This window comes from Simochromis diagramma, unplaced genomic scaffold, assembly GCF_900408965.1.
Source record: "Simochromis diagramma unplaced genomic scaffold, fSimDia1.1 OVJJ01000753.1, whole genome shotgun sequence".
Taxonomy (NCBI): Eukaryota; Metazoa; Chordata; class Actinopteri; order Cichliformes; family Cichlidae; genus Simochromis; species Simochromis diagramma.
This window is the reverse complement of record NW_024387523.1, coordinates 4,220,393-4,239,599: the sequence shown is the minus strand read 5'-3', so window position 1 is coordinate 4,239,599 and position 19,207 is coordinate 4,220,393. Positions and strand designations below refer to the sequence as shown.

Genomic DNA, 19,207 nt, shown 5'->3' with positions numbered 1-19,207 from the left:
TGACAAGTTTAACTGTCTTCAGAACATTGCAGAGGCCTTATTGACAGTATTTGGCTCTACATATCTGTGTGAGCAGATTTTCTCTCACATGAGTGTCCTCAGGTAGCCGTCTGAATGCTGGACACTCGGAGACCTGTGTCTGTGAGTGGGAGACCAGAGATCACATTAACATGTGTGTCTCTGTATTAACAGACATGCCATATTTGCCCAGTTTATTTTTCTTATTGTTGTGAGGAGACCATAAATAGCATTTGCATTTTCTGTTGTACAGTTCATTTGCTGTCATGGAGTTCTTGTTATGGATAAAAAGTGTCCTTTTTTTTCGTTTCAAAATAGCTGATAACTATTCGCTGATTGCTGCCAACATCTGCGAACAAATATAATTCTATAAAGTGGTTCTATATAGTGTGCAACCGTTAATATAGAGCGTTATTAAATGTATTGCTAATGCAATAATATGGCACACTGACCTCTGAGGAAATTTTAAATGGCACTCGTCATCAGAAAGGTTGCCTACCCCTGGTATAAACGCTTCATCCCACAGTCTTGTGATTTATTCACAAGAAACGAATTTAGAAAAAAAGACACAGCAGGCTTAATTAACGGGCTTTGTTAGTTGGCCTTCAGCCTACAGATAGTTTTTATTTATTTATTTATTTTTTGCAGCTTTGGTGTAGCCTAAAACATTGATACTATATCGGTACTGACAGAGATTCCCTGTTCTAAAGAACTCTCTGCACCTTGCTGAATAGATTAAGAGTGTTTTTTGTCTAAATATTGATCCAAATAATTGATAATTACTGGCCTGTTTGCTAACAAAAGATTATTATTAGTAGTTGTTGTTTTAGAAGAAGTGGTAGTAGTAAAAAGAAATCTGGTGTATGTGCACACCCTATTTATGCCATTGGGACAGAGTCACAAGTATCAGTAGTAGTAGTAGTGAGGAACCACTGAATAATATAGCATTTTATTTATCTTTTAAATGTATTTTATTTTTGAGGAATTAAAAGTTTAAACTCCTCTGAGCACTCTAAGAATGCTTTTTATAGTTTCCTAATATTTGCCGTAGGGCAGAGTTTGTTTTTCTGATTTACTTTCAGTCTGGAAGAGCAAGAAAAACTTAATCAAATATATAATTTATCCATCAGATGAATGATTATGACTCCATGTCACTATTTGAATTACCGAGGCGCTCTTGACAGAATTGAAAGTGAACTGAGCAGCAAATATGAACTGCTCTCCCTCTCTCATAAATACACAAACGTGCACAAAGCAAAAGAGTAGAAATGGATTATCTCCAATGGTAATGTGATCAGCCCCTCTCCTGTCAAGGTGACTATATCAAAGTGGGTGCAGTGTGTTCTCTATCACTTCTACTGGGACTTGTAGGTGAATCACACAGTCACATTAATCTTATGCATAGTGGAGTACGTAGTGCAGCAGTCATCTCAAACACAAGTGCTTCAGCAACCTCTATCCTAAACAATGCACATTTAAAAGCAGTGATGTTATTCATATAATAGACTTATCAAGTGTGTGTGCATGGAAAGGCCTACTTGCAGGTGACACGTGGGTGACAAACTGCTCTGGCAAAAGTGCTCCTGCATTTATCTTGCAGTCATAACTTAGTGCAAAGGGTTTTACGGACGAAATCGATCGTCACAAAAGGCCATTTATCTGTGGCAGCACATCTGTGTAGCTGCTTTGGACACTGCTATATAGTAGCCTGAATTAGTCCCAATGATTAATGATAATGATGAGCTCAGCACTGGGGACAAATTGAAGAAAAGGTGTGGAAAAGTAAAGTAACAAGCTGTGTGGAGGCTGGCAAGTAAACACATGCGTCTACAAATGAAAAAAATGACATGCAGGTAATGAAAAATGCAACTATACTTACTCCATTAGGGGGATAGGACGTCCAGCCGAGCTCTGCTTGAGTCTCTTTAGAATTCAGCAGCACCACTGCAGGAAATTACAAAAAAAGGGGGGAAGACAGACATGAGTTAGACGACATGTGGCATTAGAGTGTATTTGCCTTTATTTTTAAATACATTTCCCAACAGTGTACCTCACCTGCATGATAAAAAAAACTCAATTAACACTAACTCAAGCAAATAATAGTATTAAATTAGTCATTTACAGTACATTTGCATAATAGTTCAGTTTTATTTGGCCTCTGAAAGTGCTTGGAGTAAATATGAATAACACAAAGTGCAAAATGACACGTCAGGTTTGGAATAATGAAAGAAAGGCATTAACACTGAGAAAGGTTTGACAAAATCTGTTGAGAGTGAACCTGTCCTTTGATAAATGCATTAACACCATCTGTTGAGGATTTAAGCTGGACAAAGCGCTTTCCTTTAGCCCCTGGCTTCACACACAACACACAGAAAACCACAAACAAAACAAAACAGAACCATAGAACTTTTACAAAGAGTCGGGAGAAAAAGAGCACCCTTATTTAGCTTTCAAGAGTGGAAAACAGGAAATGCAGTTTCTTTTCAGCACAGAGAGACAAAATGTAAGCTTTGAAGCTGGTTTCAGCACCACGGACAGCTACATAAGAAGCGGACTGCAGTGAGTGAAAGCCGGCGTAAATCTCCCTGTTTAAAATCAGCCAAATAACGGATACAGCAACGTTTCTTTAAAGAAATATCTAGGAGTTAAGCTACATTGCGTTGCCTAAGGTACACCACTGAAGGACAATAACTACAACACCATTCAAAAGTCTTGAACCACTCGCATAAGTGGAAACGCAGTATATGAGGCAAAAACAGACCTTATTAGAGTTGCGCAGAGTGCAATTCTAATGATGTTTGAATGTTAATATTTGGTATGAGATCACCTTTTAATTTTTTAGCACAGCCTGAACTCTCTTATGCAAACTTTCTTGGAATTTCTTCAAGTAGTCTTCGGCAATAGATCCTGAGGTTTCTCGAAGGACATTTAAACCTCTTCTATTTTATGTTTGCTAGCTTTTGTTCAATTCTTAGTAAAAAGTATCCCACACTCCTTCAATAATGCTGAGATCTGGGCTGTAGGGAGGCCAATCCACAGATAGTGCTCCACGGTGTGTTTTTTTTTATTCAGGTAAGAATGGCTTCTCGATAGCCACCAGTTGATCCATGTAACGTTTGTACAGCAAACAGTATATGGATCAACTGAAGGGCCAGAAGCACCTCTCAGGTCCTGCGCCAGGTCCTTGCTGGATTTTATTTTCCAGTTTCCTTTCAGATAATGTCAGATGTTATTCATCTGCCATAGATAATTTTTTTGTCCTGTTACTTCTTCATTTGTCATGTACTTGAATCCGAAATACTATTTAGATCTCTTTATGTTGATATAATATATAATTAAATCATTCAATAGCAACAAAGGTAGATACTGGTACAACGAATTTCAAGATTAAGTATTAGATCAGAATATTCATCAAGAGAGCAAAACCAAAGTAACTCTCATTTTATTAAAAGATCTTAATACCCGTTCTACCAAATTTGAAAAAGGAACCAGAGTTCATTAGCGAGGACGTATCTGAGCAGTCGCACTGAGAACAGTTGTCGTTTTACATTCTGTTCTATGTGGCAGGCGTGCACGAGAGCCATCATCAGCACATTTATCTTAATCTATAATCTAATATCAACATCTGTAGTGACATATGGTGAGCTGCATTAACGCCTGATTTTTAAGGGATTTTGCTGATATTAAAATTAACCATGCTTTAAGCTTGTCTGCTTAAACAGACCCCCACTCCACTGGCACACACACATTCACCCACACTTACACACACACACACACACACACACACTGAGAACCAGGCTCTCTTACAGTGTTCTCAACACGTACATCTTTGAGGGAATCTGAGGTGTGACAACCAGACAAAGCCATTTTTTTCCTCCAGACTTCAAGGAACACGCTGTGCAAAGATTGCTTTTTATTATCCTTGAAAGTGCTACTTTCATTCTTGTTACTTGGCTTTAACTTTTATGTTCTGCTTCAACTTTCAACCACTTCAGGAGATTGTAAGGGCTATCAAAAATAACCTGAGCGACACAGACTGCAGTTAGAGACAGACTCCTTGAGAAGTAACAATTTTACCTTATACCGAGCAATTCTTGGTGTAAAGATCTTTGATCGCATACGCAGCTGCTACATGACAAATATCTGGCTTCGTGGAAATTAATAACAAGGCACAAGGACATCCTGATGAGCAAAAAACAAAAACCAGAAGCCTACACAGTCTGATTCAGCTGTATAAAAAGTGGTGACTAAAACCTGTGGCTGACTCACGCTCTGACAAGAAGAATATGCACTCTGGCTCAAATGTGTGCAGATGTATCACTATTTACTGTAAATACATTTTCTTTATATTATTATTGTTATTACTATTATTTCAAGACCATAACTGTATAGGGATTTAATAGACTTCTATGCAATGCTATTGCAGTTTGTATAGCCAAAATCTTCAGAGGACAATGCAGTTTTCATTCTTCTTATTTTGGGATTTGCTTGAAAAGGAGACACTAGAGCACTGGATAGGGATCAGGGAAGCCTTGCTGGAAAATTAAAGACCCTTTACAAAACACTTAATTTCATTGTTTTTGGGTTAACACCAAAGGGTGCCCAAAGCATGCTTCTGTGGTTCGCTGATAACACAGAAGCATTTGGAAAAGATTAGAGAGGGAGAGGGCAAAGGTGCTGGAGAGACACAGAGGAAGGCTGAGGCAGAAGCCAAAAGAGAGATGATGAGAGAAAATAATCAGCAGAGGAGGGCAAAGAGAAGAAAGAAAGAGCCAACAAGTGAGAAAGAACGAAAAAATAACAGTTGGAGAAAGGGCTGGAAAAGGAAAAGGAAGAAGTGAGAAATGAGCACATGAAGTGTACATAAATGAGTACGCTGGATAACGCACAAGGGATCGCTATGTCTTCCTGAGCAGTCAGACAGTCAGTCAAAGAGAGACTTGCAGGACAAAGTTGGCCCTGTAATCACACATTGAATACATAAGTCTGGTAATCACAGTGTAGTTAGACAGACTAATGGGCCTTTAAGGGCAGTAGGAAGAGAGAGCGAGAGAAAAGATATCCAGAGAAGATGACAAAAAGTCCGGCAAAGAAAAGCTAATCTGGTGAAGGAAGGGTCATCAAAAGAGGGAAAGGGGAAGGGAGGGAAAGGCAGAGAAAGAACATATGACACAGAAATAAAAGCTCTCGTACGCTGTGACACATGGCCTCAACTTAATAGCCACGACACATTAGTTTTACTAAATAATTTCAAAAGGCTGTTTTGTGAGTAATTACCTTTCAGTGTTTCTTTTTTGTATGATTTTGGTCTCAGGCCTATTTAGGACCCACAAAATGAGGCTGACTTTCATCACCAGCAGATAAAACATGATCCCTGAAGAGTAACAGAGGCTCCTCTGCTTTGATCACACAATGCTGACAGTGTTAATATAGAATACTTCATATGAGAAAAGGACACAATTATGTTGCTAATGTTTTGATGAAAAATTAAAAATGAGCCTTCACAACAACAACAAAAAAGTCAGCGTTCTTTATTTTTCTTCTTTTGAGAAATATGTTATAATTAAGATGATATCAGTCACAATTAGCAGGGGAAGGCTCAGAAAATTCGACATTGCTTAAGCAAATTCTATCTTTACAACAGTCTTTAAAGTAACAGCTATCACTTTAGCAGCTTCTCTGTCAACCAGTTTGGATAAGATCCATGCAAAGGGATGGCTGAGTGAAATTAGTGGGTGAAAAACTATTTATTTTAAACCAAATTTGATTTTTATGAAACAAAAACGTAGCATTGGAAGCACATGTCATCATTCTCATTCTCTCTGTATATATTTTCTTTCTATGATCACAGTGTGATCGCTCTCACTTTTGCACTCTCTCTTTCTTTTTTTATTTATGTATTTTACCTGAAAAGTTTCATTGAAATTGAAACTAAAATGTAAATGTCTCTTTTATCATCCCTCCCCTGGTCTCATCCACACTTTGATCTTTCTCTGATTTCTGCGGTGTACTAATTATCAGCCTTGCTAAAGAGGATGCGACGAGGAAGAGATAGCCGTAGGAGAGAGGTAGACTGCAGCACTCACTTCAAGTATTCACAAGAAAGGGAGGGAATGTGTTGGTGCACCAACAGCAATCTAGAAGAGGTAAACACTAAAATCTGGCCTTTGTCAAGTGTGCAGCCAGCACTTAGACAGTTATTTTTTTTCTTTTTCCTTTTAGTGGTAGACAACAACATGAAGACAGCTCTGTCACAGGGGCCAATTTCAAGGGCTTGCAAGGTTAAGGGTTCCCATTCTTTGATTGAACTAAGTGTGTGCAGCTATTAAACTGTGAGTAAAAGGTGCACTTCCAGGTACTTAGTCTGAAAAAGGAAAAGGGTAGAAGAAGAAGAAACAGACATGAATCGCAACGATCCACAGCCCTACATGTAATAAATTTGCGTTTTGCTCAAATATTCTATAACAGGCTAAATAGTATTTCACTCTGGTGAAACAGAGCTCTTACTAGCCAGCATACAACTGGGAAGACCTGGGGGATCCGGAGGTTCAACCTGCCTATAGAGAAAGCACTGAGACTGGAATAAGCACAGCCTGCCAATGCTCCATGTGTCAACTGATGTCCAAATATTACCTTTCCTATGTAACATATTCCCATGTAACCCATAAAAACTAACATTTAATCAGGAACACCTTCTTGTAATCTTTCACATAAGGGTAACCAGCTTAGTACCATTTTCCTGTGGGAGAAAGAACAATGACTCACAAGTCAGCATAAGCAGGCAGGTGGAGTGGCAGATGGCATAATCGCACGACCTTCAACCTAAAGCCTGTCCCTATCCTGGAAAGGATAGAGACAGGCTTTTTTTCACTTTCATTTTGCTTTTTAACATTCCCTTTTTGGGTTATGCACTAAACGTACACGGTTAGGTTTAAGAAAAAAAAAGTGCTTGGCTGAAAAGCAAGTCTTTCACAACATTAAATACCTTTTAAACTTTTTCTTTTGAGATGTCGTGGATACCACATACACATCCTTGTTACATATCCCAATTTTTCCCCATGGTGTCTTGGTGTCTGTTTCAGAGGGACTCCTGTTGAACTGTATGGAACTATTCAGTGTGTTGAAAGATGCCAACAAAAGGGACAAACACTGCTATAAGATATGATGTCAACGGGTCCTGACAATGTGTGAATATCTAATGACTTGCAAGAGAGATCTGGTTGATATGACAGGTTGAAATCAAGACAAAGAAAGACCTTAAAGGGGTTATGTTGTACATTTCTTTTTTCTGCCATATATAGATGATCATGTTACAGTTTCAAAGAGTCAAGGCAATCCCTAGTAGCTGAAAGTTCAAGATTCAGACTGCTCTAAATGTTCAGTTTGAATTGAATAAGCGGAAGAGGATGGATAGACTGATGGATTTAAATGAGAGCACATGAGCAAGAGAGCAAAGCAACCTGCTGTTCAAATCTTCTGTTTATAAGCAGCAACCAATGAGAAGAAAAGTAGTTTTGAGTGAGGGGAAACACCGTTAAAATGTCTTTTTTAAGACTGGAAGGAGCAAAGAGTCTCCTCAACAGGATTTACAGTGTCGCTCAAGGACAAAAGAACATGGCTGGAACATGGGAGTGTTTAAAAAGAATATATATGTATATATACACACACACTTCAATCAAAACAATACAGTAATACTGGAGAAGGACAGATAAAAAAATGGATAAATGGATGGGGATATAAGGTGCCACATAAAAAACACAAACAGTCACATAAAAGATAAACGCAGTGTATACACAGACAAATACACCGCCTTCAGTGACAAATGGTGTCAGGGAACGTTCACAAGCACGCACATGCAAGCACACAGCCAGGAGGCAGGATCATAATAGCAGTTCCAACAGCAGGGCATATGAACTTCAGATGGGGCTTTCCTCTTAACAGAAGCATTAAATTTTCAGCTTCAGTAATGTGACATACTGCAAAGAGCTTGGGCTGCTCCCTCTCCAAAGTCCACCACGCAATTGCATATATCATTTATGATAATGAGGTGAGCGGTTATACGCTATCATTACATAGTGCATATTTCTCATGCACAGTGTGGTAAAAGTACCTTTCTAAAAACACAAGCTACAAAATAACCTAAGCGTAACCGATAATCATTTTCATCAGTTTTTTTTTTATTGTTAGTCTTTAATCAAAAAGAATTTTAAATATTCAAACAATCAGCAGACTTTTCTCAAAAATGGTTATTTATCCTACATTTACATATTGTTAAACCATTACAATATCCCGTTTAATAAAATGATTAAACAGATGCTCAGCTAACCAAAAGCTTTTTACCAAAAAGCCCGGATAATTTGTATAAAAGGCCTCCGTCACATAATCATGCTGGTTTTGCATCTCTTTGTTGTATCAGTGCCTCTAATTAAAGCATAACAGCTGTGGCAGTGGGTCACAATTAGGTGCATATTGTGACATGAAAAGATGCAATAACTCAAAATTGTGGAAATTTGTATCACAATTTTAATTTTGGTTTACGGTCTGTCACTGAAGCCAAAAATGAAAAAAAAAAAAAAAAAAAAAAAAAAAAAAATCAGGAAAGGAAACAGATGTTTCATTTTTGAAACAGGCGTGGGTACTGTGATCACTGCAGTCTGAATACCACATAACTACACTGTACAGTTCTGGTTAAGGAGCCTTTAGTCCATTGCTATATCCCGCTCCCTCCTCTTCCCTGCCTCTTATCAACTTTAAAAATTATGACTATGAGCCTCTGTGTGAACAGTCAAAGGATCAAAGCAGCAATGAGGAAAATTATGGGGACGTGTGGAAAAAGGTCGATGTCCTGCTATCTGGAGAATTTATAAACATCCTGCAAAATGGTTTAAGTACATGACATTGGTGTTGTTAGATAAATCAGCTGTTTTTCTTTGGTAAGGTAAAATATTCCAGATAAGGGTGAGTGTACAGCAACTCATTTTCAGTTAATTATGTGTACTTTTTGTTAGACTTTATTTCCAGTTGGTTCAGTGAGAGAAGAAACTGTATTTGAGCACATGATCTGCAGTCTGGTGAAAATGGTAAAGTTTAATATTTTCTTTTGGCACAAAAATAATATTTAGGGTTTTTTTTGTTTGCATATCCTGTCAGTTAATGAAAGCAATTTTAAATCCATCTAATATCTTTAAAGAATTATGATTTATGCATGTATGATCTTCTGGTGCTAACCAGGTGGGCTGTAACAAAGGTAGTAGGGTGATTTTGTTTGCAGGGGGTTTGGCTGATAGGTGTTAAAGTGTTAATCCTCTTATAGTTTTAAATGCAGATTGAGTATTAATTTCAGAAATCCACTTTGACTTAAATGATTAACGAGTGTGTAAGTGTGAGAACATATCTAGTACAGTCAAAATGCCTGTTTTCTTACAAATTATAAAAGAAATTGTTTTGGGCAATCGCACAAAAGGACGAGAAGAGATATATTCACAACACAAGCAGTTTGAGAGCCGGGAATGACATAATGAAATATATTTTACAAGACATCACAAAAGACTGTATATAAGCTCCATGTCTCTCCATGCCCACCTTACCTTATCTTCTCCTATAATTATTAGTTTTTCCTTTCTATTTCCCCTTCTTCCTACCTCTTTTGCAGTGCCAGTCTTGAATCTGAATGACCACCTGTTAAGACAAATAGCTTGAGGAGGAATAAAGCGAGTGTGTGCTTATGCATGTTTGTGTGTGCTTTAGGGAATGAAAGAAAAGAGTCATTGAGTGAGTTAGGGAGACAGCAAAAGCAGAGCGTGTTTTGGAGGGAAAAAAGGAGTAAAGGATAAAAATTGCAGAGAGTAAGGACTGATTGTAAAAAGAAAAAATATATAGTCTGGCACCAAGGCAGGAAAACGAGACCCTATTACAGTAATTACACTGCCACACTTTAAAAGGGGCCCTGCAGTACAGGTTGTTTGTTCAAGCAGCTTATTAGAAGCAGTGATTTTATTTTAAAACTAAGCAAGTTCGAGTGGCTGTGTACATGAATGTATGTGAAGGTTACACAATTATGAGATGAGAGATGAGATAGCCTTTATTTGTCAGTTGCAGGTCTTTCGCCCACAACCGAGATGACAGACCTTGCTGACCGTACATACAATACACAAACATCACATTGGGGAGACAGGTCAGGCTAGGTAGCGAGGAAAAAAAAACATCGAAATGTGTAACACAAAAGGATAATACAGGAATGCACAGATATCAACACACCATAGCACAATAAACACAGACAAGCAACATGGGAAAGTGTTCCAGTGTGTACATCTGATCTGGGACCGCTGCAATCTTCGACTGCGCCTCCAGCTGACCCGATGTCCACATCAGAGGAGAGGTAAGCGTTGGAGGTGGCGTTGGATCCGGGGTAGGGAGGGTGATGCGTCAGTGAGTGCTTATCAGTATCAGTATATGTATGTGTGTGCGTGTCCATAGTTCAGCTGAGACAGTGTCCTTCGCCCTGCCAGGCTAAGTAAACGGTCTTCCAGCCAACCCAGGTGGCCTTGCATAGAGTGGGAAGGAACAGACTCAACACAGTCGTTATCAGGGAGTTGTTGTTCGGCTCCAGCCTTGAGCCCACAGCTAGCGCCGAAGGGGTAGCCGGATTATGATGGTTATTTTTCTTTTGCAACAACTCATGAGAATTTCAAGCTGTTCTTTAACACTCTGACACTGGTCTCTCAATCTCCCGTTGGATAGCCGCGAGTTTCTCCATGATGGTATTAACCTTCAGTTCCGTGGTCTTGTCATTCTTTTGCTCAAAGAGCAGATTCTGAGACCTCACGACCGCAGTTAGCTGTTCCAAGATGTGATCCAACTTCCGCTCAGAGGTGTTGTTCTGAGTGGACTTTTCCTTGATGTAATCCAATGTACGCTCAGAGGTCTTATTCTGAGTATTCACTGCAGCCGTAAGCGCCTCCAAGCTCTTAACCATGCTGCACTCAGTGATCCCATTCTGAGAAGTCGCGCCTCATCCCATCGGTTCAATCCCAGCGGGCAGCCTTGGGGGGGTTTGAACAGCCGGTTCCGCTTTCTTAATTCTCCGATAAGCCAGGGCCAAGCCAGCTCCGATCAGCAAGAACCCTGTTATCATGGTTCCGAATAGGTAGATATCCTCAGCGTCCTTGATCGACAGTCCTGCCAGGCACACGATCCTCCATGTCTGCCATCCTTCCATCGTGTATCCGGCAGGGAAGGTCCCTCCAGGGCACTCGGGCTCTCCTGAGCCCAGACTTCTCGTTGAGAAAAGGGTGTCAATAGCATTCAGAGACCAGTTGATCAAATCCATAATTCTCTTTTAGGTTTTTGAAACAGACTGTGAGAGAGTGTTCCAGGGAAAGTAATACAAAAAACACAAGACTAGACAAGGACATAAGAACTAAGCAGGGAAGATAAGGGAGAGGAGAGGAGAAAAAGTGCGTCCGCCTCCTCCGAGAGCCAAAAGAAAATTACTATCACATATTGTCTGTGAAGGTTCTCGGTCATCCAAGTCATCGTAGTCAAAGGAGCTTGCAAAGAAAAGCGTCTGGACTTCTTTAAGTTGCTTGAAGACCTAAAGGAGAAGATGGAGGATTATCATGCGCATGATAAGGTGGGGCCAGGTTTCACAATGAGCTCACCTGAAACTCTGGCTGATTGGGACCCACACCCAGTTTCACACCTTGGCTCAGACGATTAGAGGATCATCAGGGGGTCCTTTTGTCCCTCTGTGGGGGGGATACTCCCACTAGGTTTAAATCTGGGACTCCCCACCATTTGACCTTAGAACTGAAGAATCTTTTCGGATGAGAGGTGAAACGTCTTCAAGCAACTTAAAGAAGTCCAGACGCTTTTCTTTGCAAGCTCCTTTGACTATCACATATTGCGACAAACCTGAACTTCTCCCACTGGTATCCTATATGAACTGAGCATCCTAATATCTAATTATGAATTACAACCATTACAACCATCAAGGCAAAGTGAGCTGATAAGAAAAAATCTGGAGTTGATTCCAAAGGTTCAACTTGTATTTGGTCACCATTCTCTGGAGGTCAAAAGAGACGTCAATGCAACTGAAGATGGCCATCATTAGGCTAAAAAATGAAAATAAGGACGCCAAAAGGGCAAAAAAAGAAATGATATTCATTAATGGCCAAGTCCGTCACCTGATTTCAACCCAACACATCATGCTTTTCAGTTATTGGAGACAAAACAGGAGTAAAGCAGAGCGACCCCTAAACAAGCAGCAACTGAAGATGCCTGCCACAAATGCCTGGCAGGTCAAGGAAGGAAACAGCATTTGGTGATGTCCATGGGTTCCACTCAAGTATTAAAAAATATCCACACATTTAAAATTTTACTTTATAAATTTTAGTTTATCCAATTACCTTTGAGCCTCTATACAATTGGGAGGGCTATTTATGGATATTACTTTAATTAAGATCTTGTGGTGTTGGAGAAAAACAAAATTACAATAAATCTTTTTTTTTTTTTGACCAAATGATTTTGACCTTTGACCAGGAGACTTTGACCCCAGTCTCCTGGTCAAAGGTCATGTTTATTTGTGCCCCACCATCCTTTGTGCAACATAATGTGCATGTATTTATATCTCTTTATGTCTACAGGTCTCTTCAGACTGTAGTAATAAATAATCAATATCAACTGTCTGAGAGCTATGTCTGCTCCTGCTTTTTTGGTTAAAAAAAACATGAAAAGTTACAAAGCTCTAAGAAACAATAGTCAAGCACAAGGGGGAGAAATAAGAGAAATGAGAACCATAAAAAGACCCGTACTAAAGGAGGAAACATGCTGATAGATCAAAAGTGAGTGACAAAGCAAAAGACATACAAAGGGGAAAATAGAACAGAGGCCAAAGAAATTTATTTTGTTTTGTAGGGTTGTAATTAGTTGTCTTGATTGATAGTGAGGGCGGTGAGAGTGCTGTCGGGTCGCATTGTTACAACAAAGCGGCTTCCAGCTACAGGGCTGAGAACAACTGGCAACAAAGTTGAAAGGCAAACTCATGCAAAGCGGATCGTGCGGCATACAGTGCATGAACAGGACGCGAGTCCAATGGATATACTGACTGTCTACTGGTATCATGTCAGATAGATGAAGCACAATGCCAGAAAGATGGAATAATATAGAATTGGTATTATGTGTCCTTCATTTTCTTTTTGAGTGGCTTTGATTCCACCATTTACACTATTCTCAGCACAGACTATAGCACATGTGGCCAAGTAGACAATTATGTGATTTCCAGTTGTTAATTAGCTTATAAAATACATTGTAGGGAAGTTAAACAGTAGTAAAAATTAACCCCATAATTATTACTTTTCCATAAAAATGCTGTTTCTACAGTTCAGTTTTAATTATACATACATATATATATATATATTCAAAATATACATTCAAAACAGCAATCACCTCAAAGCATTTAGTGTTCTAAGATAAAGAACCTATATTGATATATGATATTAGAGAGAAAACACGAGCACTTGGCAACAGTGGGAAGGAAAAACTCCCTTTTAACTGGAAAAGCCCTCTGACAGAACCAGAGGAAATAAATAAATATTTGAAAATTACTGAATGATATATTATTGGCAGACGTGCCTTTACAGTAAATGCCACAACTTAATGCATCCAGCTATTTGTATATTTGTACATGACATAAAAAGTCAAAGTATCTTCTTCTCTTTTTTGACTGCTGTATAGTCTCACCATGTTTTTATCAGGGATGAGCCTTTTAAAAAGAACAAGTGGACCATGCAAGAAGAACTATTTAAAGGATGGACAAAGTGGTTAGTGAAGGGAGAAATATAGAGACCGCTTCAGGAATAGTCACAGCACTAAAAGGAAAACACTGCCAAAAAAAGCAGAAATATTTCACAACAAATATCGACTGGGTAACCAGCACGCTTGTAGAAATTTACAAGCTGAAGGGAGAAGATGAAAAAAAAAAAAAAAAGACAAAATAAGAAAAAGAATGTTTCCAACATCACAGAGTGACTCAGGAGCTGTGGGTTTATATCCCATCAGATGAGCAGCATAGCACAGCAGAGGTCTGCCATAACCCAAATCAACTAAGTTAACAGTTTGTTCGTATCATTAGCATTTGGAGCACTAAATAATTTCCGTTTGAACATCATCAGTAATTGTTCTGCAAGCTGCAAGACTGAGTTCTATAATACACTGATACTGCACTGTAAAGATGACACATGAAACCAACAGACACAATAAAGTGTATTCATCTACCAATTCTGGTGGGGAAAAAAAATGTAGCTACTTAAAAAAAAAACCAACTTATTATTAATAAAGTTAAAGTAAAACAAAAATTTTACTTAATGTTTTTATTAAAATACAATTTGGTGACAAAAACATATTTAAGAACTGGCCTTTTTGACCTAAACTAATATACAACCATCAGTAATATCCATTATTTTCCATGACACTAAAGTAACCACATTTTTCCATTTTATGGTATGCGGTTTATTATTTAAGAATTATAGCAGCATAGAGCACATGTGCACATAGCAACGGTAAGGCGATCATTCATTCGCTAAATGTGCATAAGTGTGGAATTCAGTGAGCCAGCATTAAATGTACTTGCATAACATAAGAGTTCCCAGAAAACATGGCTACACATGGTGACAAGTTAATTATAAAACAGAAGCTGCAGTGGCCTTTATGAGTAGACGCATGGATGGCTACATTTGTACTTGTGAAAAAACAAACAAACAAAAAAACTAGAATGTCACTGACAGATTGAATACAGAGAAGCAAACTTCACTATTTTTCTCTGTGACACTCATATTCACAGACATATAATTATGTGCCCATGTTGCAGTGACAAACTAAAGCATCATAGTTTTTCGAGTGCAAAAGTCTGCTTCAAATGTCACCAAAACACAGAGTTATAATATCTGTGCACATAAACATGTTTGTTGTTTGTGTGTGTGCGTGCGTCTTTTTACATGCACATTCACAGAGGTACTAACGTAGGAGTGTGCACCTGGTTTGTGTGCCTTGCATGATTGGATTGTAAAAAATGAATGCCTAAATTTTCCAGATCCATTTCCTACTACACCCCGCGCCTTTTTTTTTTTTTCCTTTTTTTAATGCTGAAATGTCTTACTTGCCAATTGTTCAGGGCACTTTTAAATAATAAAAGCCTGTATCTTTGCAGTGTGCCGCTACATCTTCCATCTTCTCCTTTAGCCTCTCGTCAGTCCAGCCAGCAGACTGCATTATTTAACTAGACACTCATTCAGGGCTTTAACACAGCTTGCCAGGGCCTTATACTTTAATGTCTGTGCAACAAAGAGTGGGGGGGAAAAAACGGAACTGACTGAAATAAAACAGAGACGTGATTGTGACAATTGGAAGGAAGTTTTTGGCTGGCAAGTACTCTTGTAAAGTTCATGCTTTACAACTTGACAACCCATTTCCCTCCATCTTTTACTGCTGTCCACTTTATTTGTCTTTCTGCTCTCCATTTCGATTAATTTTTCCTTTATTTTTCCATTCTTTCTTTCCTCATGTCTTTCCATTTACCTCCTCTGATTCCTTCATTCCTCCCTCTCGCTTATTCATAAGAGAGATGAGGGGAGGGAAGAGCTGTTACATAAGTGAAGCGGAGCTCCAAGGTTTTGTGCTGACTTTGTTTTCCCTCTGGTTCAATTTGAGAACCACTTTAGATTAAATTAGGTCGTCTTCTTCTAAATTCACCTCTCCTCAACTCTTTCATTTCCCCCCTCTGTGCTTCACTGGAAGCTCTTTCTCTCTGTTTTTTTTTTTTGTTTTTTTACTTGATGACAGCTGAAAAAGTGAGAAGCACATGCAGCAGAGCTGTCAACGAGCCAAAACCACAAAGAAAACGATTATGTGCACCTTAAATAATTTAATGCACAGTACCATCAACATAACATTTTTTTCTTTTTTACTGTACCCATGAAACTGTCCACAGAACTAAAAATGAACGTAAACACACTTTTCCAGAGCGATAACACTGTTGGTTTTCCCTCTCCTTCTTCCCATAGTGCACCGCAAAACAAACAGAGCGCTTTGCAAAGGTAAACAGTAACATACCATACTGTCACTTAAAAGCAGCCACACAAAAATCACTAGAGAAAACTTCCACAGATATTTTATAGAGACACATATTCCAGTTATGCATGGGTGGCAAGCAGGTTTCAGCTCACACTCAGTAAAGACATTTAATTTATGTATTTTACCAACAAGCAAGCTTTAACTTCAAAGATCACAGACTTGGCCAAAACAGCCTGCAATTTGCACGACTGAGTAATCCTTTGCAGAGTGAAACGTTTTAGGACTGCTTCTTATAGCCTTATACTGATATCTACAGTATTTACTTTTTATCATTTTCCCCAGGGCAACAAGTAACAACATCTATATTTTTATAAAAACTGTAAATTGATTTCCCTACATTAACCTACACATGAAGGTTGGGGTTAGGTTATTAGGTCATGACTTGCTTCATATGTTAGACTACGGTAGCTCTGATGTCACAATCCCAGTGTGACCGGCAGCACTCATGTATCAAATGAATATAAACCAGTGACTCGGCTTTGTTTTATTCAAAATGGACTAAATGTTATTATTTCTTCTTCTTGTTGTGCCCTACTTAGTATTATGACTGAAACACAGGCACATATTTGGATGTATATGGACCAAAGACACACAAACTGTTAACCTTACTCATCCCTTTCTCTATAAGCAGTAATGCATAAAAGACATCTGCTTCTGTGTGCTTCATATCAACTCAATTAAAAAAATCATATCTTTCTTAAGGCCATGACAGGAGTATATTGTTTTGACAGGGCAGTAGGTAAACTGGGTTAATTCATGTGCATTAGTGGTCTGGTGAGTAGGTACGAGGGGACTGATCCATATACCGCATTAACCTTAACTTTACGCTTGCTGGTTGAGCCTATTTTTAGATTGTGAGCTCCCCTGATGCAATTCATTAAAAAAGAAAAAAAAAATTTTTGAACAAGCCAGCCATTCTACTACAACAAACTGCAGTCTTTAGTAACAACCATGAGCATATTGAAACATTTAAAAGCTTACTGACTCAATTTCTGCTCAGTTCCAATACAAACAGTCCCCAATCTGCTGTTGATTATCATGTAACATTCAAATTTTCTCACCAGAAAAAATCAAAACAAACTATACTGCTATATACCAGCAGGGTAAACGCGAGTGTAATTGATAACATCACTCATAGTCCTTCTCTGTTTAGGCATCATGCACGATGGCTCACTGGAAAAGTTGTATTAAACCTGCTGTGGTATGTCAATTGGTCATGTGGTTTGGATGTACTAATCCCTTAAGCTTGATAATACTGCTAAATTATCCTCTTACAACATTAGTAATATAGTGATATAATCACCCAGTTGTTATGTGTGTTCGTAGGTCATCCCGTCTCCATCAAGGGCCCTTTGTCCTTATTCTGTTCTAACCACTGCTATATAATTCAGCAGTCCACTAAAAAAGTCAGTGCTCTGGCAGCTTCAGGGATCCTGCAGCTTGATTCTTTCTTACTGCCTTGTCCTGTCTTGTCTTTTCTTTTCCCCAAAAGCCACCTCATGTGTCTTGTAGCTGCCCTCCGGCATACACTTCTTACCAAACCTCTACTCTTTGATTCTTGCTCTGTGTCTTCTTGTTCTGTCCCCTTCTCTTCCTCCTCTTTACCTTGAGTGACATCACAGCCTCACTTTGCACACCGGCAATTCATCCGTACTCTGTGTTCCTATCATCTGAGTTGTGTCAGTGCCACATCTATGGGCCCACACAGCCAATGCTGGCTCCCTGCGGGCCAAGCACCCATTATCCTCGGGATCGATCTCTGCTGCATCGATGAGCGATTGCAGCCACGACACTGAAGAGATAAGGGGAAAGAAGGATAGACAGACAGACAAATGAATGGGAAAAGCAGGAGGAGAAGGAGGCACTGGAGATGAAATGAGGTGAGTGATAGATTAAGCAAGGTGAACGGAGAGCAGAGAAGTAAGAAAATACAAGAGAGTAGCATGGAGGGAGAAGATGATGGAAGGAGGGAAGGTAGCCATTGCGGGACTATTCGTCAATAGCCAGCAGTGTGACCTTAGGGATCGATGGGGCCGGACAGCCAATCAGTCGATATGCTCCATAACTAGCACCGCTAGGCAGGGGCAGAGAGAAGAGTGAGTGATAAAAAACGCTGGTCATAGCAGTCAATAGACCAGAAAAACAGACCAGTGTTCAACTCTGACACGAGTCTGTCAAAATACTATTGAACAGTGATTAAGGACAGCAGGGATGGGACATGATTAAATCAGATGTGAGATGGAATATTACAAAAAAGAAAAGATTTTAACTAATTTCGTGCATTCACTGCATGACTGCCTTCATAAGGAACACAGCAGGAAATCTGCAGAAGTAGAAATTCCAAGGAACTAAACAGTGGGCAGGGCTAGAACTACAGGGTTTTAGAGACAATGTTAGATTGGTAGACTAGAAACCATCTGCAGAAGTCACCAAAAAAAGGATGAATGAATAACTAATTGTATCATATAGATTAAATAAGGTATTTTTAAAATGTAATTTGAAGGGCATGTTGGTCCTTTTTGCTGAATACTGGTTTAGACTGTGGAGGTAAAAGGTTTAAAAAAAGAAAAGAAAAGGAAAACCAATTTGAATAATAAGTGGAATTCTTCAATCAGTGCTTGTATGTGAGGTGAGTTCTCTTCATGCAAATTCCACCACAAGTAGTTTTTATCTTTTAAAGAGCTTCCCAAGTTTGTGTATGAGCACAGGGACAACGAGCTCATTTGTAATGACCCTGTAATGATCTTGTTGTGCAGCTGGTGATGTTACAGTCATATCAGATGGGAGCTCATCAGAAGAATCGAGCCGGCTGCTCCACGAGAGATGTGCTGCACTCACTATAATATAAAGAAGGCAAAAAAAACAACAAAAGAAATCTGGGGACATAAAAAGGTGGCGGTCCATTTTTGATAAGCACACAAGTAAACACATGCATACACAAACCAAAAGAGGACTCCCTGGGAAATCATGATTATCAATTATCAAGCCAAGGCGATAAATAAATAATGCACAGTGGAGCAGCAGCAGAAAGCTGTGAGCGGTTAGAATGCCAGATTATGCC

General features: G+C 39.0%; 1 protein-coding gene across 2 annotated transcripts in view; it reads right to left on the bottom strand.

The window, feature by feature from the left end:
* The window catches only part of LOC120726362 (ephrin type-A receptor 7-like), a 154,739-nt gene that overhangs the window by 111,472 nt on the left and 24,060 nt on the right, over positions 1 to 19,207 (bottom strand). For both annotated transcript variants that reach the window (XM_040019876.1, XM_040019877.1), the window contains exon 2: positions 1,898 to 1,962. In XM_040019876.1, coding sequence (XP_039875810.1) covers positions 1,898 to 1,962 — 65 coding nt within the window. The remainder of the gene's footprint in view (positions 1 to 1,897; positions 1,963 to 19,207) is intronic.